Source organism: Symphalangus syndactylus, chromosome 4 (genome assembly GCF_028878055.3).
Source record: "Symphalangus syndactylus isolate Jambi chromosome 4, NHGRI_mSymSyn1-v2.1_pri, whole genome shotgun sequence".
NCBI classification, from domain to species: Eukaryota; Metazoa; Chordata; class Mammalia; order Primates; family Hylobatidae; genus Symphalangus; species Symphalangus syndactylus.
This window is the reverse complement of record NC_072426.2, coordinates 115,542,576-115,568,327: the sequence shown is the minus strand read 5'-3', so window position 1 is coordinate 115,568,327 and position 25,752 is coordinate 115,542,576. Positions and strand designations below refer to the sequence as shown.

The window sequence follows — 25,752 nt, the reverse complement described above, 5'->3', positions numbered from 1 at the left end:
AACACATTGATTTGGTTTTTAGGTGATTTCTAACCTGCCTACACTTTTCTGCTTTATAGTTTATCAGACGGCAGCAGGCAAGACTACATTTGGGTGAGAAATCTGTGAAACAAAAACATAATCTTTCCCATTATTTTCAATTTTAGTTGTGACCACCTCTCAATTGTTGTAAACACCATCACTGTTCAACCCAATCTCAATCCTTTACTCCTATAAATAGGTAAAACTGTATTAGAACTAGACATCTTACAACAGATAATTGTAAGTTGATTTTGTCCAAGAATCCTCCTCAATAGGTTTTTAATATTGGATTAAAAATTGGCAGTGACATTTAAAATATTACTTCTGAAAAGTAGAATTTTTAGTTTCCTATTTTGTTTTCACTACACTTGATCTTAGCCAAAAGGCCGAGAAGCAATCCTATTTTGTTTTCAAAAGTCTTGAACCCTTCCCATTTGTGAGTATTTATGAGTATATATTAAATGTATTAAATGTATATATTTGTGAGTATATATTAAATGGTATATGAGAGTGGTATATGAATTCTGCAGTGCCTTAAACGTAATATTGAACTGAAGAGTGTGTGGTCTCTTGTACTACTGTATGCTTTTGGAATAGACAACAGGGTGGACCTGAAATTGCTTCCTCAAAGTTGCTTTCGGGGAAAAAGAAAAAATGAAGCACAATCTGAGAAATAATGGCACAGTAATATTGTGCTGTGTATTTTAAAACCATTTTTGAAAATGAGTTGTTATTCAGTCCAACACACCAGATTTAGTCCTCAATTTCAAGGTGTTTTAATAATATGATCTGATGAAAATGTCAAATCAGTATAAAGTATCAAATAATGATTACCTTCAATTTAAATATTGTGATCATAAGCTTCTGAAATTTACTAAGATATGATGCATTTATTTATGGAGTAACTAGGATATGCATGGCCCAAATACAGGATACTGTTAGAGAGAACAGCAATTAGTTCCCCTAGAGGACCTTGACTTGTATGGTATTTTTATATATGATTCTTTAGTATATGGCACATTAGGTAGATAAAATATGTTCTTTGCCCTAAGCTAACTCCAGTATAGTAGGGGAGGCCAGAAATACAAAATGGAGAAAATGCAAGGCTACATGCTGTGAATGCCATCTGGTTGAATCCAGAAAGTGCAATTCATGCTCACAGGAGGAAGCTGACACCCTGTGATGCTTTCTTTGCCTGGAGCATTTGAGTTGGGTCTTAAGGAATAGTAGATATAGATACATAGATAGAGAAAATTTTTGCTAAATTGTAGGCACTGTAGATTCTAGAAATATTTAATAAGCAGAATGGGCACTACACAAAGAGGTAATGGATATGCAGAAAGTTTTAAGGAGTAAAAAAGCAAATTTTGATATAATTTTAGCATGAACAGTTCAAGGAAACAGAATATTACCAGTTCTGGATTTTGTGCCTTCATTGTTTGCCTGTGAATATGTGAGAATATCCACAATCTTTATACACAGGCAAATTAGAAATAGGCTAAACTATTTCTTGGTTAGCCTGTAGGTCTTTGTTAATGTTCATACCAATGCCAGCTGACCTCTTAATTTCAAATCCAACACTGGGAGTGTGTATGTCAAACTATCTTTTAAAATACCTACTTAGACTTTATCTTTTTTGAATCATAAGTGGAAATAGATAAATTCAGCATTATTCTCACATTCCATCACTAACCAATACTGAGAAGGAAGAATAACAAAAACTATGTTAAGAGGCAGCCAATAAAGAACTTGATTATAGGTTACGTTTCTGTAACTTTAGAGTGAAATAAACAGATAAAATACTGCATAAAGGAAAGGCTTATGAGTGACTTTTAACATCCTATTAAAATGGAAAGGCTTATGAGTGACTTTTAACATCCTATTAAAGTGGAATATTTATTATTGCAAAAGATCATGTGAAATGTGCTACTACATTTCCTAATTTTTGATTTGTGTGATGAGATATATGTTCCCATCTTCTCCCAATGTAATTACTTCCATGATGCCTGTCTTTCTGGAATATGTGTACGCTGCCATCGCAAACAGTACCATACTCTACTCTAAAATTTAAAAGAAAACTTGTCTCCTTAGCATTCAGAACAAATGACACCTCAACCATGTGTGGTTCACAGATGAAGGGTAAAAACTCTGATCAGAGCCTTCAGAGTTCCCAAGCAACCAGGACAAGAGACAAGGTATATTTGAGTTGTAAAATGCAGCTCAAAAGTTGGTGTCTCTCTAATTTACTCTTTTCACTAGTATTGTTCAGATTCCCAAAGGCAACTAGAGGACAGTAGACCTCCAAGTTAATGAATGTACCCTATTATCACCATGGACATCAAGTATTAATATTACCAACACTTTGCAGATTTAGATTTTCCATTTTAGCACTTGAGGCTGTTCATTTCCTTGTAAAATATGTGTGTGTGTTTTTAGGCTTAGCTGCTTCCAGATATTTTTGGCACTTTGTTACCAACCAAAACATCTGACAAGTAGCTTCTTTCTGAGGCCTGAGTCTTATGTTGTTCTGGGAATCAAAAGTCCTTGAGGCTTTTTTCATGTTCCTATCACTTACTTCACTAGTGAGATTAAATGTTTCCAGGTACCACAACACCTTGTTATATTTATATAGCCTCTGTTAACATAAACCAATGTGCCTAATTCCCTAATCAAAGGTTTCCCTGAAAGTTTAGCATTCAGAAAAGGGAAACAACTGAATATTTTATCTTCTATAGCTTGAATTCCTTTTTAAGTCAGATTTACTTAAGGTAGCAATGTTTAGAGAGTTCAAGCCTCTCTCACATAAAAGAAAATATTTCAGACTCAGCCTATTCAAATACTAATTTCTTTTGTTTTCACTATCTTGATTTGGTTAAAGCAGGGGTTCCCAGCCCCCTGTTATCAGGTCAGTGGCCTGTTAAGAACCAGGTTATACAGCAGGAGGTGAGCGGTGGGTGAGCCAGCAAAGCTTCATCTGTATTTACAGCCATAATCTGAGCTCTGCCTCCTGTCAGATCAACACAGACATTAGATTCTCATAGGAATTCAAACCCTATTACAAACTGCACATGCTAGGGATCTAGGCTACATGCTCCTTATGAAAATCTAATGCCTGATGATCTGTCACTGTCTCCCATCGCCCCCAGATGTGACCATCTAGTTGCAGGAAAACAAGCTCAGGGCTACCACTGATTCTACATTATGGTGAGTTGTATAACTATTTTATTATATATTATAATGTAATAGAAATAAAGTACACAATAAATGTAATACACTTGAATCATCCCTAAAACCATCACCACCACCCCCAGGTCAGTGGAAAAATGGTCTTCCATGAAACCAGTTCCTGGTGCCAAAAAGTTTGGGGACTGCTGTGTTAAAGGATCCTTCTAATATTCCATGAACACAATTTTCTGTAAAAAAAAGAAACATTTAGTAGAAAATTAAATAAGATTATACAATGTTGAACAAATGCTATTTAAAACACTTAAGATTTAACCACTTTATGATTACTTATCCTGAAGTCCTAGGATATGACATAGCTTTCAAAGTCCTTTGAATTAACTCAAACATCTGCTTAATTTCATTTTTGTAGTATTTTTAAGAATGTAATGAAAATTATCTAATTTTAAAGTGCATGTAAGAATCAGATAAACAATAGGAAATAACTTTCCTATTTGACAATGACCTGCTTTACTTTATGAATTGGGGATAGATGATTATATTTACCACAGCTTATTCTGCATAAGTTTGAAGTCCATCTATACCTCAGATTCATGTCAATCAATCAATATAAATGACAAGAATGAGTTCAGTGTTTCCATCTCTTTTTAGGTGATGATTTTTAGAAATCAGTGATTATCAGTATTAATAAACCATTAATAGTGGTTTATTTAACCATCAAACTTGAATGTATCACACTATTGAAAAGGGTGTTCTTGGTTGTTTTCTCCATGCCAATCAGTTCCATAGTTAGTATTACTTTGGAATTATAAATGCACAAAGTAGGTCCACAAAAAATTATTAAAATAGTGACTTAACATCAGGAATCTTGAAGTTTCAAACTAGTAAGTGGAGTCTACCATACACACATGCACACACAAACATATACATATGTACATACCTGGCCACTCTTATCTCTTAGTAGGCAATCTTTTTTTTTTTTTTTTTTTTTTTTTAAATTGCTCAAGCATTTTATTGGAAGTGACGGTTAATACTTATGGGGCTGTATACATTACATCCTTCAAAAAAGGTCTCTTCCAGACTAGTTGGGAGAAACTTACCTTTCTCACATGTAGTTCAAGCCTTTACTATAGTAGAGAAGGGTGTTATCAGTTCTTGGATTTTTTTTTCCTCTTCCTGCAAGCTATTAAGTGTGTTGTTTCATTGAGGTTGTCAGTAAAGACATGAGACTTCTTAGTTGGAGACAAAGGATTTTGTTACTTATGGCACAGCAAACAGCCTAAACATTAGTATGTTCACTTCAGTTACTCCTTCCTTAAGTCCCCAAAAGATGATACAGTGAGTGCTGAAGAGTAGTTTGCATGCAGTGGTGCTGTGTCATAGCTGAGGAACTCCGAGCTTGGGAAAATTACAGCAACAGTAAACAGTAAGCCAGCTTGCTCTTTGTCATACAGGGAGGCATTACCTCATCCCTTAAGGTTGCTTGCTGCAAGCCTAACTCTGAAAAGCGGTCCTGGTAGAGTGGTCATGGCTTTACACTATTGGCATACCCAGCAGGTCATGTAGGGGTACAAGAGACTCACGGTGGACTGTCCTTCAACATTATCCACTCCATGGTCCTATGCAATGTTAGCTGCTAGAAATTTTTCTTATGAGTGTTCCACTCCACCAGTCATTCTGATTAATTTGATTAGAGAGGTAGAGACTAAATGCATATAATTTGTCTTACACAAGATTTATTTTTATTTTTTTTTATGAGTTGTTTTTATTATACTTTAGGGTTTTAGGGTACATGTGCACAATGTGCAGGTTTGTTACATATGTATCCATGTGCCATGTTGATTTCCTGCACTCATTAACTCGTCATTTAGCATTAGGTGTATCTCCTAATGCTGTCCCTCCCCCCTCCCCCCACCCCACAACAGTCCCCAGAGTGTGATGTTCCCGTTCCTGTGTCCATGAGTTCTCATTGTTCAATTCCCACCTATGAGTGAGAACATGCGGTGTTTGGTTTTTTGTCCTTGCGATAGTTTACTGAGAATGATGTTTTCCAGTTTCATCCATGTCCCTACAAAGGACACGAACTCATCATTTTTTATGGCTGCATAATATTCCATGGTGTATATGTGCCACATTTTCTTAATCCAGTCTATGGTTGTTGGACATTTGGGTTGGTTCCAACTCTTTGCTATTGTGAATAGTGCCACAATAAACATACGTGTGCATGTGTCTTTATAGCAGCATGATTTATAGTCCTTTGGGTATATACCCAGTAATGGGATGGCTGGGTCAAATGGTATTTCTAGTTCGAGATCCCTGAGGAATCACCACACTGACTTCCACAATGGTTGAACTAGTTTACAGTCCCACCAACAGTGTAAAAGTGTTCCTATTTCTCCACATCCTCTCCAGCACCTGTTGTTTCCTGATTTTTTAATGATGGCCATTCTAACTGGTGTGAGATGGTATCTCACTGTGGTTTTGATTTGCATTTCTCTGATGGCCAGTGATGATGAGCATTTCTTCATGTGTTTTTTGGCTGCATAGATGTCTTCTTTTGAGAAGTGTCTGTTCGTGTCCTTTGCCCACTTTTTGATGGGGTTGTTTTTTTCTTGTAAATTTGTTTGAGTTCATTGTAGATTCTGGATATTAGCCCTTTGTCACATGAGTAGGTTGAAAAAATTTTCTCCCATTCTGTAGGTTGCCTGTTCACTCGATGGTAGTTTCTTTTGCTGTGCAGAAGCTCTTTAGTTTAATGAGATCCCATTTGTCAATTTTGGCTTTTGTTGCCATTGCTTTTGGTGTTTTAGACATGAAGTCCTTGCCCACGCCTATGTCCTGAATGGTATTGCCTAGGTTTTCTTGTAGGATTTTAATGGTTTTAGGTCTAACATATAAGTCTTTGATCCATCTTGAATTAATTTTTGTATAAGGTGTGAGGAAGGGATCCAGTTTCAGCTTTCTACATATGGCTAGCCAGTTTTCCCAGCACCATTTATTAAATAGGGAATCCTTTCCCCATTTCTTATTTTTGTCAGGTTTGTCAAAGATCAGATAGTTGTAGATATGCGGCATCATTTCTGAGGGCTCTGTTCTGTTCCATTGATCTATGTCTCTGTTGTGGTACCAGTACCATGCTGTTTTGGTTACTGTACCCTTGTAGTATAGTTTAAAGTCAGGTAGCGTGATGCCTCCAGCTTTGTTCTTTTGGCTTAGGATTGACTTGGCGATGCGGGCTCTTTTTTGGTTCCATATGAACTTTAAAGTAGTTTTTTCCAATTCTGTGAAGAAAGTCATTGGTAGCTTGATGGGGATGGCATTGAATCTATAAATTACCTTGGGCAGTATGGCCATTTTCATGATATTGATTCTTCCAACCCATGAGCATGGAATGTTCTTCCATTTGTTTGTATCCTCTTTTATTTCATTGAGCAGTGGTTTGTAGTTCTCCTTGAAGAGGTCCTTCACATCCCTTGTAAGTTGGATTCCTAGGTATTTTATTCTCTTTGAAGCAATTGTGAATGGGAGTTGACTCATGATTTGGCTCTCTGTTTGTCTGTGATTGGTGTACAAGAATGCTTGTGATTTTTGTACATTAATTTTGTATCCTGAGACTTTGCTGAAGTTGCTAATCAGCTTAAGGAGATTTTGGGCTGAGACAATGGGGTTTTCTAGATATACAATCATGTCGTCTGCAAACAGGGACAATTTGACTTCCTCTTTTCCTAATTGAATACCCTTTATTTCCTTCTCCTGCCTGATTGCTCTGGCCAGAACTTCCAGCACTATGTTGAATAGGAGCGGTGAGAGAGGGCATCCCTGTCTTGTGCCAGTTTTCAGAGGGAATCCTTCCAGTTTTTGCCCATTCAGTATGATATTGGCTGTGGGTTTGTCATAGATAGCTCCTATTATTTTGAGATACGTCCCATCAGTACCTAATTTATTGAGAGTTTTTAGCATGAAGGGTTGTTGAATTTTGTCAAAGGCCTTTTCTGCATCTATTGAGATAATCATGTGGTTTTTGTCTTTGGTTCTGTTTATATGCTGGATTACATTTATTGATTTGCGTATGTTGAACCAGGCTTGCATCCCAGGGATGAAGCCCACTTGATCATGGTGGATAAGCTTTTTGATGTGCTGCTGGATTCTGTTTGCCAGTATTTTATTGAGGATTTTTACATCAATGTTCATCAAGGATATTGGTCTTAAATTCTCTTTTTTGGTTATGTCTCTGCCAGGCTTTGGTATCAGGACGATGCTGGCTTTGTAAAATGTGTTAGGGAGGATTCCCTCTTTTTCTATCGATTGGAATAGTTTCAGAAGGAATGGTACCAGTTCCTCCTTGTACCTCTGGTAGAATTCAGCTGTGAATCCATCAGGTCCTGGACTCTTTTTGGTTGGTAAGCTATTGATTATTGCCACAATTTCAGAACCTGTTATTGGTCTATTCAGAGATTCGACTTCTTCCCGATTTAGTCTTGGGAGGGTGTATTTGTTGAGGAATTTATCCATTTCTTCTAGATTTTCTAGTTTATTTGCATAGAGGTGTTTGTAGTATTCTCTGATGGTAGATTGTATTTCTGTGGGATCGGTGGTGATATGCCCTTTTTCGTTTTTTATTGCATCTATTTGATTCTTCTCTCTTTTCTTCTTTATTAGTCTTGCTAGCAGTCTATCAATTTTGTTGATCTTTTCAAAAAACCAGCTCCTGGATTCATTAATTTTTTGAAGGGTTTTTTGTGTCTCTATTTCCTTCAGTTCTGCTCTGATTTTAGTTATTTCTAGCCTTCTGCTAGCTTTTGAATGTGTTTGCTCTTGCTTTTCTAGTTCTTTTAATTGCGATGTTAGGGTGTCAATTTTGGATCTTTCCTGCTTTCCCTTGTGGGCATTTAGTGCTATAAATTTCCCTCTACACACTGCTTTGAACGTGTCCCAGAGATTCTGGTATGTTGTGTCTTTGTTCTCATTGGTTTCAAAGGACATCTTTATTTCTGCCTTCATTTCATTATGTACGGAATAGTCATTCAGGAGCAGGTTGTTCAATTTCCATATAGTTGAGCGGTTTTGAGTGAGTTTCTTAATCCTGAGTTCTAGTTTGATTGCACTGTGGTCTGAGAGACAGTTTGTTATAATTTCTGTTCTTTTACATTTGCTGAGGAGAGCTTTACTTCCAACTATGTGGTCAATTTTGGAATAGGTGTGGTGTGGTGCTGAAAAAAATGTATATTCTGTTGACTTGGGGTGGAGAGTTGTGTAGATGTCTATTAGGTCCACTTTATGTAGAGCTGAGTTCAATTCCTGGATATCCTTGTTAACTTTCTGTCTTGTTGATCTGTCTAATGTTGACAGTGGGGTGTTAAAATCTCCCATTATTATTGTGTGGGAGTTTAAGTCCCTTTGTAGGTCACTCAGGACTTGCTTTATGAATCTGGGCACTTCTGTGTTGGGTGCATATATATTTAGTTTAGTTAGCTCTTCTTGTTGAATTGATCCCTTTACCATTATGTAATGGCCCTCTTTGTCTCTTTTGATCTTTGTTGGTTTAAAGTCTATTTTATCAGAGACTAGGATTGCAACCCCTGCCTTTTTTTGTTTTCCAGTTGCTTGATAGATCTTCCTCCATCCCTTTATTTTGAGTCTATGTGTGTCTCTGCATGTGAGATGGGTTTCCTGAATACAGCACACTGATGGGTCCTGACTCCTTATCCAGTTTGCCAGTCTGTGTCTTTTAATTGGAGCATTTAGCCCATTTACATTTAAAGTTAATATTGTTATGTGTGAATCTGATCCTGTCATTATGATGTTAGTTGGTTATTTTGCTCATTAGTTGCTATAGTTTCTTCCTAGCCTCGATGGTCTTTACAATTTGGCGTGTTTTTGCAGTGGCTGGTACTGGTTGTTCCTTTCCATGTTTAGTGCTTCCTTAAGGAGTTCTTTTAGGGCAGGCCTGGTGGTGACAAAATCACTCAGCGTTTGCTTGTCTGTAAAGTATTTTATTTCTCCTTGACTTATGAAGCTTAGTTTGGTGGGATAGGAAATTCTGGGTTGAAAATTCTTTTCTTTAAGAATGTTGAATATCGGCCCCCACTCTCTTCTGGCTTGTAGAGTTTCTGCTGAGAGATCAGCTGTTAGTCTGATGGGCTTCCCTTTGTGGGTAACCCGACCTTTCTCTCTGGCTGCCCTTAACATTTTTTCCTTCATTTCCACTTTGGTGAATCTGACAATTATGTGTCTTGGAGTTGCTCTTCTCGAGGAGTATCTTTGTGGCGTTCTCTGTATTTCCTGAATCTGAATGCTGGCCTGCCTTGCTAGATTGGGGAAGTTCTCCTGGATAATATCTTGCAGAGTGTTTTCCAAGTTGGTTCCATTCTCCCCATCATTTTCAGGTACACCAATCAGACGTAGGTTTGGTCTTTTCACATAGTCCCAAATTTCTTGGAGGCTTTCTTCATTTCTTTTTATTCTTTTTTCTCTAAACTTCCCTTCTCTCTTCATTTCATTCATTTCATCTTCCATCAGTGATACCCTTTCTTCCAGTTGATCGCATCTGCTACTGAGGTTTCTGCAATCTTCACGTAGTTCTCGAAACTTGGCTTTCAGCTCCATCAGCTCCTTTAAGCCCTTCTCTCCATTGGTTATTCTAGTTATCCATTCTTCTAATTTTTTTTCAAAGTTTTTAACTTCTTTGCTATTGTTTTGAATGTCCTCTCGTAGCTCAGAGTAGTTTGATCGTCTGAAGCCTTCTTCTCTCAACTCGTCAAAGTCATCCTCCATCCAGCTTTGTTCCATTGCTGGTGAGGAACTGCGTTCCTTTGGAGGAGGAGAGGTGTTCTGTTTTTTAGAGTTTCCAGTTTTTTTGCTCTGTTTTTTCCCCATCTTTGCGGTTTTATCTACTTTTTGTCTTTGATGATGGTGATGTACAGATGGGTTTTTGGTGTGGATGTCCTTTCTGTTTGTTAGTTTTCCTTCTACCAGACAGGACCCTCAGCTGCAGGCCTGTTGGAGTTTACTAGAGGTCCACTCTAGACCCTGTTTGGCTGGGTGTCAGCAGCGGTGGCTGCAGAACAGCGGATTTTCGTGAGACCACAAATTCAGCTGTCTGATAGTTCCTCTAAAAGTTTTGTCTCAGAGGAGTACCCGGCTGAATGAGGTGTCAGTCTGTCCCTACTGGGGGGGTGCCTCCCAGTTAGGCTGCTCAGGGGTGAGGGACCCACTTTAGGAGGCAGTCTGTCCGTGTTCAGATCTCCAGCTGCGTGCTGGGAGAACCACTACTCTCTTCAAAGCTGTCAGTCAGACAAGGACATTTAAGTCTGTGGAGGTTCTTGCTGAGTTTTTGTTTGTCTGTGCCCTGCCCCCAGAGGTGGAGCCTACAGAGGCAGGCAGGCCTCCTTGAGCTGTGGTGGGCTCCACCCAGTTCGAGCTTCCTGGCTGCTTTGTTTACCTAAGCAAGCCTGGGCAATGGCAGAAGCCCCTCCCCCAGCCTCGTTGCCGCCTTGCAGCTTGATCTCAGACTGCTGTGCTAGCAATCAGCGAGACTCCATGGGCATAGGACCCTCCAAGCCAGGTGCGGGACACAATCTCCTAGTGTGCCGTCTTCCAGGCCCATTGGAAAAGCGCAGTATTAGGGTGGGACTGACCCGATATTCCAGGTGCCGTCTGTTACCCCTTTCTTTGACTAGGAAAGGGAACTCCCTGACCCCTTGCGCTTCCCGAGTGAGGCAGTGCCTCGCCCTGCTTTGGCTCGCGCACAGTGCGCTTCACCGACTGTCCTGCACCCACTGTTAGGCACTCCCTAGTGAGATGAAACCGGTACCTCAAGCAGAAATGCAGAAATCACCCGTCTTCTGTGTCGCTGCGGCTGGGAGCTGGAGACCGGAGCTGTTCCTATTCGGCCATCTTGGCTCCACCCACCAGTAGGCAATCTTTAGTGAATGATTATAGTTGAATTTGACTGATTTTAAAGCAGCCACACAAGCTGAGTGGAACACATCATTCTGAGTAAGTTAACACAGATATAGAGACTTTCATCTATTCTGCTCTTACAGACAGTACATAATAAAGATTAACTGTCCCTTATGTGTATTATTATCTCCATCTCCCAAATACTCAATGCCCAACAATGCCATTAGCTGTCAGTGGATGTATTTAAGCATGATATAGGAATCTTTTGTGACTATCCAGTCTCCTATAAGCACAGCACTAGTCTTAGCAATTGATAGGAAAATATTAAAATAAATGTTGTAGATCCAGTCCAGTCAATCAGATACCCACAATTAAGTCAGTTCACAAGAAAAGAAAAAATGGGACCCTCTGGACTATCTTTGGAATTATCTCACTTTTATATTATTGTGGGTGTGTATGTGGTGAACTACCTGAAACGCTGTTTTCAGCTCCAATGGCAATCATTCTCCCCATCACCATGAAGCATCTTTTTCTAAGCAGCACAATAAGGATAACAAAACCCATTTCAGTCTCAATTTAAGTTTAATTCCCAGGTGGAACTTGAAATGAGGCTGTAATGGACTTGAACTTGCAGCAGCGATTATCTCATACATGCATATAAAAGTGTTCGGATACAGTAGTGGTGTTTCCAGATGCTAAAGTCACTCACTTCTTCAGAAACAGGTAAAAAAAAAAAAAAAAAAAAAAAAATAGGGTGTTGTGGTTGGGCATCTTGTTGCATTGAGTGTGGGGCAGCCAGCCAGGTTTTATTTTATTTCATACTTAACAGAGGTTGACAGAGCAGCATACAGCATGATCAGAGAATTTTTTTTTTAATTTTTAATTTTTTATTATTATACTTTAGGTTTTAGGGTACATGTGCACAATGTGCAGGTTTGTTACATATGTATCCATGTGCCGTGTTGTTTTGCTGCACCCATTAACTCATCATTTAGCGTTAGGTATATCTTCTAATGCTGTCCCTCCCCCCGCCCCCCACCCCACAACAGTCCCTGGAGTGTGATGTTCCCCTTCCTGTGTCCATGAGTTCTCATTGTTCAATTCCTACCTATGAGTGAGAACATGCGGTGTTTGGTTTTTTGTCCTTGGGATAGTTTACTAAGAATGATGTTTTTCAGTTTCATCCATGTCCCTACAAAGGACATGAACTCATCATTTTTATGGCTGCATAGTATTCCATGGTGTATATGTGCCACATTTTCTTAATCCAGTCTATCATTGTTGGACATTTGGGTTGGTTCCAACTCTTTGCTATTGTGAATAGTGCCGCAATAAACATACGTGTACATGTGTCTTTATAGCAGCATGATTTATATTCCTTTGGGTATATACCCAGTAATGGGATGGCTGGGTCAAATGGTATTTCTAGTTCTAGATCCCTGAGGAATGGCCACACTGACTTCCACAATGGTTGAACTAGTTTACAGTCCCACCAACAGTGTAAAAGTGTTCCTATTTCTCCACATCCTCTCCAGCACCTGTTGTTTCCTGACTTTTTAATGATGGCCATTCTAACTGGTGTGAGATGGTATCTCAATGTGGTTTTGATTTGCATTTCTCTGATGGCCAGTGATGATGAGCATTTTTTCATGTGTCTTTTGGCTGCATAAATGTCTTCTTTTGAGAAGTGTCTGTCCATGTCCTTTGCCCACTTTTTGATGGGGTTGTTTTTTTCTTGTAAATTTGTTTGAGTTCATTGTAGATTCTGGATATTAGCCCTCTGTCACATGAGTAGGTTGCAAAAATTTTCTCCCATTCTGTAGTTTGCCTGTTCACTCTGATGGTAGTTTCTTTTGCTGTGCAGAAGCTCTTTAGTTTAATTAGATCCCATTTGTCAATTTTGGCTTTTGTTGCCATTGCTTTTGGTGTTTTAGACATGAAGTCCTTGCCCACGCCTATGTCCTGAATGGTGTTACCTAGGTTTTCTTGTAGGATTTTAATGGTTTTAGGTCTAACATGTAAGTCTTTAATCCATCTTGAATTAATTTTTGTATAAGGTGTAAGGAAGGGATCCAGTTTCAGCTTTCTACATATGGCTAGCCAGTTTTCCCAGCATCACTTATTAAATAGGGAATCCTTTCCCCATTTCTTGTTTTTGTCAGGTTTGTCAAAGATCAGATAGTTGTAGATATGCAGCATCATTTCTGAGGACTCTGTTCTGTTCCATTGATCTATGTCTCTGTTGTGGTACCAGTACCATGCTGTTTTGGTTACTGTAGCCTTGTCGTATAGTTTGAAGTCAGGTAGCGTGATGCGTCCTGCTTTGTTCTTTTGGCTTAGGATTGACTTGGCGATGCGAGCTCTTTTTTGGTTCCATATGGACTTTAAAGTAGTTTTTTACGATTCTGTGAATAAAGTCATTGGTAGCTTGATGGGGATGGCATTGAATCTATAAATTACCTTGGGCGGTATGGCCATTTTCACAGTATTGATTCTTCCAACCCATGAGCATGGAATGTTCTTCCATTTGTTTGTTTCCTCTTTTATTTCATTGAGCAGTGGTTTGTAGTTCTCCTTGAAAAGGTCCTTCACATCCCTTGTAAGTTGGATTCCTAGGTATTTGATTCTCTTTGAAGCAATTGTGAATGGGAGTTGACTCATGATTTGGCTCTCTGTTTGTCTGTTATTGGTGTATAAGAATGCTTGTGATTTTTGTACATTGATTTTGTATCCTGAGACTTTTCTGAAGTTGCTAATCAGCTTAAGGAGATTTTGGGCTGAGACAATGGGGTTTTCTAGATATACAATCATGTCATCTGCAAACAGGGACAATTTGACTTCCTCTTTTCCTAATTGAATACCCTTTATTTCCTTCTCCTGCCTGATTGCTCTGGCCAGAACTTCCAGCACTATGTTGAATAGGAGCGGTGAGAGAGGGCATCCCTGTCTTGTGCCAGTTTTCAGAGGGAATGCTTCCAGTTTTTGCCCATTCAGTATGATATTGGCTGTGGGTTTGTCGTAGATAGCTCTTAATATTTTGAGATACGTCCCATCAGTACCTAATTTATTGAGAGTTTTTAGCATGAAGGGTTGTTGAATTTTGTCAAAGGCCTTTTCTGCATCTATTGAGATAATCATGTGGTTTTTGTCTTTGGTTCTGTTTATATGCTGGATTACATTTATTGATTTGCATATGTTGAACCAGCCTTGCATCCCAGGGATGAAGCCCACTTGATCATGGTGGATAAGCTTTTTGATGTGCTGCTGGATTTGGTTTGCCAGTATTTTATTGAGGATTTTTACATCAATGTTCATCAGGGATATTGGTCTGAAATTCTCTTTTTTGGTTATGTCTCTGCCAGGCTTTGGTATTAGGACAATTCTGGCTTCATAAAATGTGTTAGGGAGGATTCCCTCTTTTTCTATTGATTGGAATAGTTTCAGAAGGAATGGTACCAGTTCTTCCTCATACCTCTGGTAGAATTCGGCTGTGAATCCATCAGGTCCTGGACTCTTTTTGGTTGGTAAGCTATTGATTATTGCCACAATTTCAGAACCTGTTATTGGTCTATTCAGAGATTCAACTTCTTCCTGGTTTAGTCTTGGGAGGGTGTATTTGTCGAGGAATTTATCCATTTCTTCTAGATTTTCTAGTTCATTTGCATAGAGGTGTTTGTAGTATTCTCTGATGGTAGTTTGTATTTCTGTGGGGTAGGTGGTGATATCCCCTTTTTCATTTTTTGTTGCATCTATTTGATTCTTCTCTCTTTTCTTCTTTATTAGTCTTGCTAGAAGTCTATCAATTTTGCTGATCTTTTCAAAAAAACCAGCTCCTGGATTCATTAATTTTTTGAAGGGTTTTTTGTGTCTCTATTTCCTTCAGTTCTGCTCTGATTTTAGTTATTTCTGGCCTTCTGCTAGCTTTTGAATGTTTTTGCTCTTGCTTTTCTAGTTCTTTTAATTGTGATGTTAGGGTGTCAATTTTGGATCTTTCCTGCTTTCTCTTGTGGGCATTTAGTGCTATAAATTTCCCTCTACACACTGCTTTGAATGTGTCCCAGAGATTCTAGTATGTTGTATCTTTGTTCTCGTTGGTTTCAAAGAACATCTTTATTTCTGCCTTGATTTCATTATGTACCCAATAGTCATTCATTAGCAGGTTGTTCAGTTTCCATGTAGTTGAACAGTTTTGAGTCAGTTTCTTAATCCTGAGTTCTAGTTTGATTGCACTGTGGTCTGAGAGACAGTTTGTTATAATTTCTGTTCTTTTACATTTGCTGAGGAGAGCTTTACTTCCAACTATGTGGTCAATTTTGGAATAGGTGTGGTGTGGTGCTGAAAAAAATGTATATTCTGTTGATTTGGGGTGGAGAGTTGTGTAGATGTCTATTAGGTCCACTTTGTGCAGAGCTGAGTTCAATTCCTTGATATCCTTCTTAACTTTCTGTCTCATCGATCTGTCTAATGTTGACAGTGGGGTGTTAAAATCTCCCATTATTATTGTGTGGGAGTTTAAGTCCCTTTGTAGGTCACTCAGGACTTGCTTTATGAATCTGGGCACTTCTGTGTTGGGTGCATATATATTTAGGATAGTTAGCTCTTCTTGTTGAATTGATCCCTTTACCATTATGTAATGGCCTTCTTTGTCTCTTTTGATCTTTGTTGGTTTAAAGTCTATTTTATCAGAGACTAGGATTGCAACCCCTGCCTTTTTTTGTTTTCCATTTGCTTGATAGATCTTCCTCCATCCCTTTATTTTGAGTCTATGTGTGTCTCTGCACGTGAGATGGGTTTCCTGAATACAGGACACTGATGGGTCCTGACTCCTTATCCAGTTTGGCAGTCTGTGTCTTTTAATTGCAGCATTTAGCCCATTTACATTTAAAGTTAATATTGTCATGTGTGAATCTGATCCTGTCATTTTGATGTTAGTTGGTTGTTTTTCTCGTTAGTTGATGCAGTTTCTTCCTAGCTTCGATGGTCTTTACAATTTGGCATGTTTTTGCAGGGGCTGGTACTGGCTGTTCCTTTCCATGTTTAGTGCTTCCTTCAGGAGCTCTTTTAGGGCAGGCCTGGTGGTGACAAAATCACTCAGCGTTTGCTTGTCTGTAAAGTATTTTATTTCTCCTTCACTTATGAAGCTTAGTTTGGCTGGATATGAAATTCTGGGTTGAAAATTCTTTTCTTTAAGAATGTTGAATATCGGCCCCCACTCTCTTCTGGTTTGTAGAGTTTCTGCTGAGAGATCAGCTGTTAGTCTGATGGGCTTCCCTTTGTGGGTAACCCGACCTTTCTCTCTGGCTGCCCTTAACATTTTTTCCTTCATTTCAACTTTGGTGAATCTGACAATTATGTGTCTTGGAGTTGCTCTTCTGGAGGAGTATCTTTGTGGCATTCTCTGTATTTCCTGAATCTGAATGTTGGCCTGCCTTGCTAGATTGGGGAAGTTCTCCTGGATAATATCTTGCAGAGTGTTTTCCAACTTGGTTCCATTCTCCCCATCATTTTCAGGTACACCAATCAGACGTAGGTTTGGTCTTTTCACATAGTCCCAAATTTCTTGGAGGCTTTCTTCATTTCTTTTTATTCTTTTTCCTCTAAACTTCCCTTCTTGCTTCATTTCATTCATTTCATCTTCCATCAGCTATACCCTTTCTTCCAGTTGATCGCATCTGCTACCAAGGCTTCTGCAATCTTCGCGTAGTTCTCGATACTTGGCTTTTAGCTCCATCAGCTCCTTTAAGCCCTTCTCTCCTGTGGTTATTCTAGTTATCCATTCGTCTAATTTTTTTTCAAAGTTTTTAACTTCTTTGCTATTGTTTTGAATTTTCTCCTGTAGCTCGGAGTAGTTTGATCGTCTGAAGCCTTCTTCTCCCAACTCGTCAAAGTCCTCCTCCGTCCAGCTTTGTTCCATTGCTGTTGAGGAACTGCATTCCTTTGGAGGAGGAGAGGTGCTCTGCTTTTTAGAGTTTCCAGTTTTTTTGCTCTGTTTTTTCCCCATCTTTGTGGTTTTATCTACTTTTGGTCTTTGATGATGGTGATGTACAGATGGGTTTTTGGTGTGGATGTCCTTTCTGTTTGTTAGTTTTCCTTCTACCAGACAGGACCCTCAGCTGCAGGTCTGTTGGAGTTTACTAGAGGTCCACTCCAGACCCTGTTTGGCTGGGTGTCTGCAGCGGTGGCTGCAGAACAGCGGATTTTCGTGAGACCACAAATTTAGCTGTCTGATAGTTCCTCTGGAATTTTTGTCTCAGAGGAGTACCCGGCTGAGTGAGATGTCAGTCTGTCCCTACTGGGGGGTGCCTCCCAGTTAGGCTCCTCAGGGATGAGGGACCCACTTTAGGAGTCAGTCTGTCCGTTCTCAGATCTCCAGCTGCGTGCTGGGAGAACCACTACTCTCCTCAAAGCTGTCCGTCAGACAGGGACATTTAAGTCTGCAGAGTTTCCTGCTGAATTCTCTCACAGGTGGAGCCTACAGAAGCAGGCAGGCCTCCTTGAGCTGTGGTGGGCTCCACCCAGTTAGAGCTTCCTGGCTGCTTTGTTTACCTAAGCAAGCCTGGGCAATTGCGGGCGCCCCTTCCCCAGCCTCGTTGCCGCCTTGCATTTTGATCTCAGACTGCTGTGCTAGCAATCAGCGAGACTCCGTGGGCATACGACCCTCCAAGCCAGGTGCGGGACACAATCTCCTAGTGTGCTGTTTTCCAGGCCCGTTGGAAAAGCGCAGTATTAGGGTGGGACTGACCCGATTTTCCAGGTGCCATCTGTTACCCCTTTCTTTGACTAGGAAAGGGAACTCCCTGACCCCTTGCACTTCCCAAGTGAGACAATGCCTCGCCCTGCTTGGGCTCGTGCACAGTGTGCTTCACCGACTGTCCTGCACCCACTGTTTGACACTCCCTAGTGAGATGAAACCGGTACCTCAAACAGAAATGCAGAAATCACCCGTCTTCTGTGTCGCTCAGGCTAGGAGCTGTAGACCGGAGCTGTTCCTATTCGGCCATCTTGCCGTCTGTCACATTCTCAGCTTAGAACCTCCACCAGGTCTCAGAGATGAGCTTGGCTTTATTCTGGGCGTGATTCTCAGCCATGATCACGGTCGTGGATGTGATTGCGGTTGTCGCCGTCGCCCGTTCTACCGTCGCCGACCGAGTATCTCATCACCCGGCAGTCCCGCCGATCAGAGAATTTTTTAAATGACCTGTATAAAAATATTTCCTTCAGAAATTTCCAAGTTAATATATAAAACACCAATGTTATTCAAAGAAAATACATGAAGCTGAGGGTTGATTAGAATTATAAAATAAAAAACAGAGCAGTTCTCCCCAGTGTCCTAAGAATTGCCTAAAACCATTTGGGCTTTTAAGAAAACAAACTCATTCCTTTAGCTGTCCTATTTTATTCTAAAACACTAAATTATATTTTGTGAGCAAGAATGACATATTCAAGTGAGAATAGATTAGGCCTCAAGTGGATTAGAGAATGGTCACTGGAGTCTATGTCACCAATAAAAATCAGCCCAAGAAATCAAGGAAGACCTGAATTGGGGTTCTTATTGTAACATTCTTGCTCTCTGGTAGAGGTTAGCTATTAGCACCTTACTACCCTCCCACAATTTTCTAGGTCTGGGTTATCATTCACGGTTTCTTGGAGAAAAATTGGGAGATTCAGGTTAATTTTGTGTGAAACACTTAAGCATATCTAAAGTATTTTCTGAGAAGGTGGGTCAGGACTACAGGTACAATTTTAACTTCTCTGTGTGGAAATATGGTAGCCATCCTTGGGACCTAGGACATAAGTCAGGATGACAATTTTTCCCAGCAAAACAATGGCACTAGCACCATTATCACCAGTGTTTATAAAATACATGTTTCCTTTCTGTTAATGATACAGTGTCATCATCCACTTAATGGTTTTGGTAGATCCAGCCTCACCACCATCTCTCTTCAGATTCTGTCTCCTCATTGCCTTCTGGAAGCCTTGCCTTTGTGTTAGCTTTCCAAATTCATATTTCAAAATACATATCCAATCTGTGCACCAGCTGCTTAAGAACAGTTCAGTGGCCTGTCACATGGTTCTCCATCTCCCTCTCCTTTCCCTTCTCTGCAATTTTTATCCTCCCAGCCAACCGTCCCAGTCCTTGAAGTCACTGTCTTTTTCACATGTGGTCCCTGTTGGCCGTGTCTTTTCCCCTTCTCTACCTAATAAACTCCCACATCTCTGTGAAGTCTCTCCCAGACAATACCTCTTCTGTGGTGGTTCATTGTTCCTTTGTCTATGCTTGAATGTCACTGTACAGACATTCATCATGAGACTGATGTTTAAATATTGATTTGGGTATCATTTCCCCCTTTAGTCTTTGAGCCCTGAAGGCTGGAACTTTATCTTTCCAGCATCTAGTACAGTGCCTGGTACATGATGAATGAAGAGTTAGAAATTAAGACGTAGAATTCGACAAGCAAATATAGAATTGCTGAAGTAGAATAACCTGTAGGCTTACAGAGAGTACCTAGGCCAATTCTCCCAAATACCATTTTAGTAAGTCAAGTTTAAGTACACACCACTAGTCAGTGAGAGCACGAAGCTCAGAACCCACTTCCCCAGTGTGTCCTGCTACTGTTCTTTTCTTTGCGTAAATATGGTTCCCAATTGGCCAAATCCCATCATTTTTAATACTTTTCCTTAAAAGGAGCCTTTTTTCCCCCAATAACTGTGCTTACATCTCATCAACAAAGTTCTTACACTTGTTGAAAAGCTCTAAAATGACTATAGAGAGAATTTATAGGAAAATCTGGGGGAAATTATTTTTACATGTCTTGTCTGTTGGAAATGCTTTATGACTGTGTTTCTGAAAGTGTAACATACAATACTTATTTAGCACAGCACAATTGATGTCATGTTTTTTAGAAATACATCTAAAGAATAATAAAAATGGCTTAACACAGAAGAATATGGGTTATACTTCAGGTAGCAATTTTTGAGCAAATTTTAAGTAATTCTTAGGGAATAAATAAGCTAGTTTAATAAAAAGAGCTATAGCATTTCTCTTTAGAAATCATTATGCATGTTAATTTATTCTACATCTGATCTCTTTAATTTTCATTATCTAATTTATAAGACATGGAGTATTTAAGGTTATTAAAGGTATAAATATTTGGACAATTTGTGAGGTCATTTTGTAAAATAGTTGAAAGGTATTTAAATATAATGGTAGTCTGATAAAAATAGTCTATTCTTGATCAAAAAAGACCTGAGTGTTGGTTCTAAGGAAGTCAGAACATTTTATTTCAGTCTAATGTATCATTTTATACTCTTTGCAAAAGTATATCAAAGAAAAATGAAGAGATGAGAACAGTGTTATTACCTTTACTTGTAATTGTAAGGAATCCACATTGCTTTCTTGTAATGATAGGTTCTGGACCCACAGATTTTTAGGAGAGCCCTAGATTTCATCCTTTACCAAGTGAAAAGAAAACTGAAACATTTATTTAGGTTAAAAATCAAAACAAAATGATATCTAAATATGTGCATACAAGAATAGTACCTTTTTGTAAGAATTATTTAGACAGTTGAATTAGTTTTCTACTTAGCTTTGTGACCCATCACAATCTTGGTATGTGGATATCAATTTAGGTAAATGGTTTATTTTCTAATTAGTTGGTGGCTTTAAACGTCTTTTAAAACCCTTGTAGAGCAACACTGGTGTTAAATATGTGTGCCAAGAGAAAATTATTTTTAATCTATATCACCTTAGAATATCACAACATACATTATAAGACTTTTTTGTGTACTTACAGTAAAGTGAATAAAAAATGGATGTACATTTCAAAAACATAATTATAAAGCAAAAACCGATGAAACCACCACCCAAGTCCAAGAAATAGCATGTTGCTAGCTCCCAGAGGTCTCATTTATATATTAAAGTCTTAGGAAAACTCTACTATAAAAGAATTTAACTTTTGTTAACCCAGCATCCAGTATTCTATAACAATACTCATGGAATACTATATAGGAAAGTCTGTCTTAGAAAACTAGGCAATTTACGCACTATGAATTTTAGCCAGTAGGTAAAGTACTGGTATTATGTTCAAAACAATGTTTAATGAAAGTATTCAATGTATTCTTGGCTGTAGTATCTTTTTGAGGATTAATGTTCTTTTATAAACATGTGCTTGTTTGTGGAGGAGTAGAAGGAAACCTATATATTTATTTTAACTTACGCAAATATGCAACTTCTCTAGTTTACATAACTCAACACAGAAGAACATGTATTATACTCAATTAGGTAGCAATTTCTAGAGAAATTTTAAATAATTCCTAGGGAATAAATAAGTTTGGAAGTCATTAGGTATGTTAATAATTTATTCTGCAGATAATCTCTTTAATAATTATCCATATGTAATTAAAACTATGGGTTCCTCATCAGCTAATGGGTGGTTGGTGGTATCTGTGGACACAGAGGGCCGGCTTTAAGGGACTTGAGCATCTCCAGATTTTGTTATCCATGGTGGTCCATCCTGGAGCCAATCCACCTGTCGGTACCAAGGGATGATGGTATTTAACATATGCCAGGCATGCTAAAGATTCTGTACATGTTCAATGTTTTTTTGTGTGTATACAACTTTCACATTAATCTACTAATGATGATATTATCATCCCTATTTTAAATATTACAAAACAAATATTTACCAAAGTATAGCTCGTCTAAATAACACAGGCAGGAAGAGAATAAGCCCGATTCAGACCTAGGATTGTCTGAGTCCCCAGTAAATAAGCACTACACTATAAGCCTGTATACAATGGAGTTGAGAATCCCATAATATAGATAGAATCGCTATGTGCTGTGTATAGTGCTATCTACTGAAAATTTCTAGAAACCTGATATTTATAGAATTATAAGAATCCACTAGCTAATAATCTTGTTTTTAATTATTCTTTTCATTGAAATACTTCTTATTGGAAAAATGTTAAAGTAATGAGGCAGCTAATTTTTCTTTTACCAGAATGACATCCTTTTGGTTATAATCCCCTAAAACAAAAGGATAAGAAACCTGGTAAATTTTAGCTACAGATTTCTACATAAGCATGTTTTAGATAACTATTAGATTAAGTTTGGAATCTCATTTGTACTAAGTCAATTCTTCCCTATCCCCTAGCCAACTTTTAGGCAGCAGTTTTCAGTGAATTATTTATTTGCTTGTATTTAGAAAAAATGAATTGAAAAAATAAAACTATTTGAGCCATGTGATGCGGGAGTCTAACAATAGTAATTCATCACCTGATGAAAAGTCATAAAATCAGCTTCCAATATCATCGATGATATTTTACGTGGATATGAACATAGGCCTTTAGTTGATTGTTTTGTGATTTTGAGTAATGAGATATGGTGTCTGAATTGCCTTTCATATTTCTTGCTACTTTGTATTTCAATGTATCTTACAAATTGCCATTTATTAATTTTGTCACAAAATGAATTTCTGCTAATTGATAGATTCATCTTTCTATAAAGAAATATATTTAGTGCCCACCACATGACAAAACTCACATTTTAGTCAAGTGTATCTATTGAACCAAGTCTTGAGTACCAATCATAGATTATATGGTTAGTTTTATTTCTTATATTTCTTCATTCTTTTTTTCTTCCTACAGAATTTGACGTACACAACATATACTTCTTGATGCAGTCACAACTACTTACTATTGTTGCTTTTTAAAATCTATTTTCTTCCTATCCTTTTACAGTTTTACTTCCAAACTACCAGTCTGCTTAACCTATACAGTCATAGATAACTACTTGCTTATCAAAGCCAGTGATGTAAAAAACAACCTTATTTGTATTAGGTTTCTATTTCTCAGCTCATGTCATGAATAGATCTCTTTAAGGAAAAGTAATTATTGCATAATTTCCTTCAGGCATAAATTATCTTTATTATGTTTCTTATAGATATACAAACATAAAACCAGACATAAACTTCCTATGTCTTTAGTTTTCATGCAACTATAAGACAAAACAAATGTACAAATTTACATAGAACAAAACCAACAAAATTTGAGTTAGCAGAATTCATATACTTTGACATGATACTCTTTTGCTGAAACTAAAATACATGTAACAACAGGTTAGATTGCCTGTTTGCTGTACTATATGATGATGGGATTCTTCCATTACATTATTCCATTACATTTTTTTTAATTACTGTAAAAAATGCTTTCTGGTAACATGTGCTATAATTTTGGTTTGCTGCCCAAAACTTCATGAGTGCAGTAAGCCAGCTTCTCTTATTCTGTCACTGCCCATGGTGATAGCATCTCAAAGTTGTTGACAATGTAATTGTAAACAATGATGTGAGTCTTAATTATAAGTCTGTTGCCCAAAATTCTGCCATTTCTTCCCCCTCGATGTGTCCTTTGGCATTGATACATTCTCTCTGCCGCCCTGGTCCTATTTTATTTGCCTCACATTTTGATGATTTCAATATTCTTTGCAATAATCTCACTGGCTTTTCTGCTTCCAACTGCTCTGCTTCAATCTACCATGCACAGTATTTTCAAGCTAATATTTTAAATCCAAATATATCATGTATAGTCCTATGATCTTGCAATAGCTTTTCTTTACCAGCTCTCAAGCTCCTTTTGACTCTGCTGGTTACCCACCTCATCTGCTCATCCCTTTATCAGACCACACCTCTCTGTTTCTCTCCCCCACTTATCTTTCACCCTTAGTTCACATAAATACCTGCCCCCTCCAACTCATACAGCAAACATGTAACACACAAACATAACAAACCCTTGCCTCTATTTCTTTTTCTCTCTTTTTTAATGCTGTCATCTTTCACCAGATGCCCTTCTTCCATCCTTCCATGTAAATCCTGCTGGGAAAATAGGTATGAACTGGGGATATCACAAGTCACCCTAAGCCTAAGCCCACTCCGATAACTCTTTAGGTTCAGAACATGTATTTCATTGACAGAGAATACTACCTATTACTCTCTAATTATTCTGAGTGTTGAGCTGTCCTACATATTCTGTAAGAGCGTGTGTGCAAGTACTATAATCTGCAGAGTTTCTCGTGCAATGGAGAATGTAGAAAAAAAGTATAGCACAGTTGTTAAGAGCACAGACTTAGGTGTCAGAAGGAACTGGATTCAAATGCTATCTCTACCTCATATTACCAGTGAGAGTTTGGACATAATACCTAATATCTCTGAGTTTTCCAATTTGCAGAATGGATCTTTGTACCTACGTCACAGGAGTGGTATGAAAGCTAAAGGTGGCCACTGGCTATCAGGGAGAGTACAAAATATTACTTGGAGCCAACAGTGGTAATTTGCTCAGAGTTAACTTTTTTGATAGAAAAAGTTCACTGGGGTGAAGTGATCAGTATTTGTGAAATAGTCAGTGCTTAATACATAGTAACTTTTATGATTGACTTTTTACGAATTTAGTTGATGATTTTGAATGAGTGTTAATTTCCTTTCTTCTGTATCCTGGAATTCTTGGTGGCTTATAAGTTGGTGCAACAGCAGCCACAGTGGCAGGTTCAGAACGGCTAATTTCATCCTGTAATTATCTAGGAAAGGGAACAAAAATACCATGGGGATTGCTGGGGAATAGAGAGATTTTGTTTCATATCTGTGCTATCTCTGCCTCTGCTCCCTTGCAATCCCTGGGAGTATTTCTGCACAGGAATGCCTCACGATATATAAAGCCTGAAAAGTACGAAACCAACTCTTTCCTCTCTGTTACAAATGGGGCGTGAGGGGAGAGATTCTGCTTTATTTTGTGGGAGCTGGAGAGCATCATTAATCTAATTCTTCTGCACATAATCTCTACTCTACACCCGATAGAGTACTAATGAGATCTCGGTCCTTCTCTGGAGGCCTCTGCTTTCTCATCTGAAAATTGAAGGGGTTGGACCAGGTGATCTCTAAGGGTGCCTTCTAAATTTAACAGTCTGAGTTGAAGAAAATCTTTGAGCAATTTAGCAGAAGCCTAAATAAAAAAGTCAGGGAAAAAAATACCCTTTTTCCAAGCTCTGTGTCTTCGTGTCTTATTCAATTGAACAGAATAGTCGATACAAAATGTCATTTCTGACTGATGTGTAACAAAGCACAAACCAAATGGATAGAAAAAAACTGTGGTGCCCTTAGAATTCTCTTGGCTCTACTAGAATATAACTACTGAAACACTCTTTATTTCTATCAAAAAAGTTAACTCTGAGCAAATTACCACTGTTGGCTCCAAGTAATATTTTGTACTCTCCCTGATAGTCATCTTCTTGACAAACAACACAGCCATTTCAAGCATTATTGCAGAGAATCGTTGCAAGTGTCAGAAATGATGGCTCTGTTAGACCCAGTCTGATTATCAGCTTCAGTGTAGTTATAAAAAGAGAGAGAGAGAGGAGAAAGGAAAAAAATGTATCTGAGATAAAATACTGTCTCCTCAGTCTTGGAGTTTTTAATTGCTGCCTCTGTCTATAAGCCTTGTAAGGTGAGCTCTCTAAGATGCTAATTCACTCACTCCCATCTTTAATACATGGTGTCTTGTTCATTTCCTCCTCTTGCTTTACTCCAGACCTTTATGACTTTTCACCGGGACCACTGCAGCAGTCACTTAATTCCCTTTTCTCCAGTCCTTTATCTTCCA

The 25,752-nt window shown here is 38.4% G+C and overlaps 1 protein-coding gene across 13 annotated transcripts in view; it reads left to right on the top strand.

The window, feature by feature from the left end:
• The window catches only part of INPP4B (inositol polyphosphate-4-phosphatase type II B), an 849,925-nt gene that overhangs the window by 806,205 nt on the left and 17,968 nt on the right, over positions 1-25,752 (top strand). For 2 of the 13 annotated variants that reach the window (XM_063637641.1, XM_063637642.1), the window contains exon 26: positions 3,168-3,242. The exons of the other annotated variants lie outside the window; for them this stretch is intronic. In XM_063637641.1, the coding sequence (XP_063493711.1) occupies positions 3,168-3,213 (46 nt within the window). In that variant the 3' untranslated portion in view covers positions 3,214-3,242. Of the gene's footprint in view, positions 1-3,167; positions 3,243-25,752 lie in introns of those variants that run through there. 13 annotated transcript variants of the gene reach the window in all.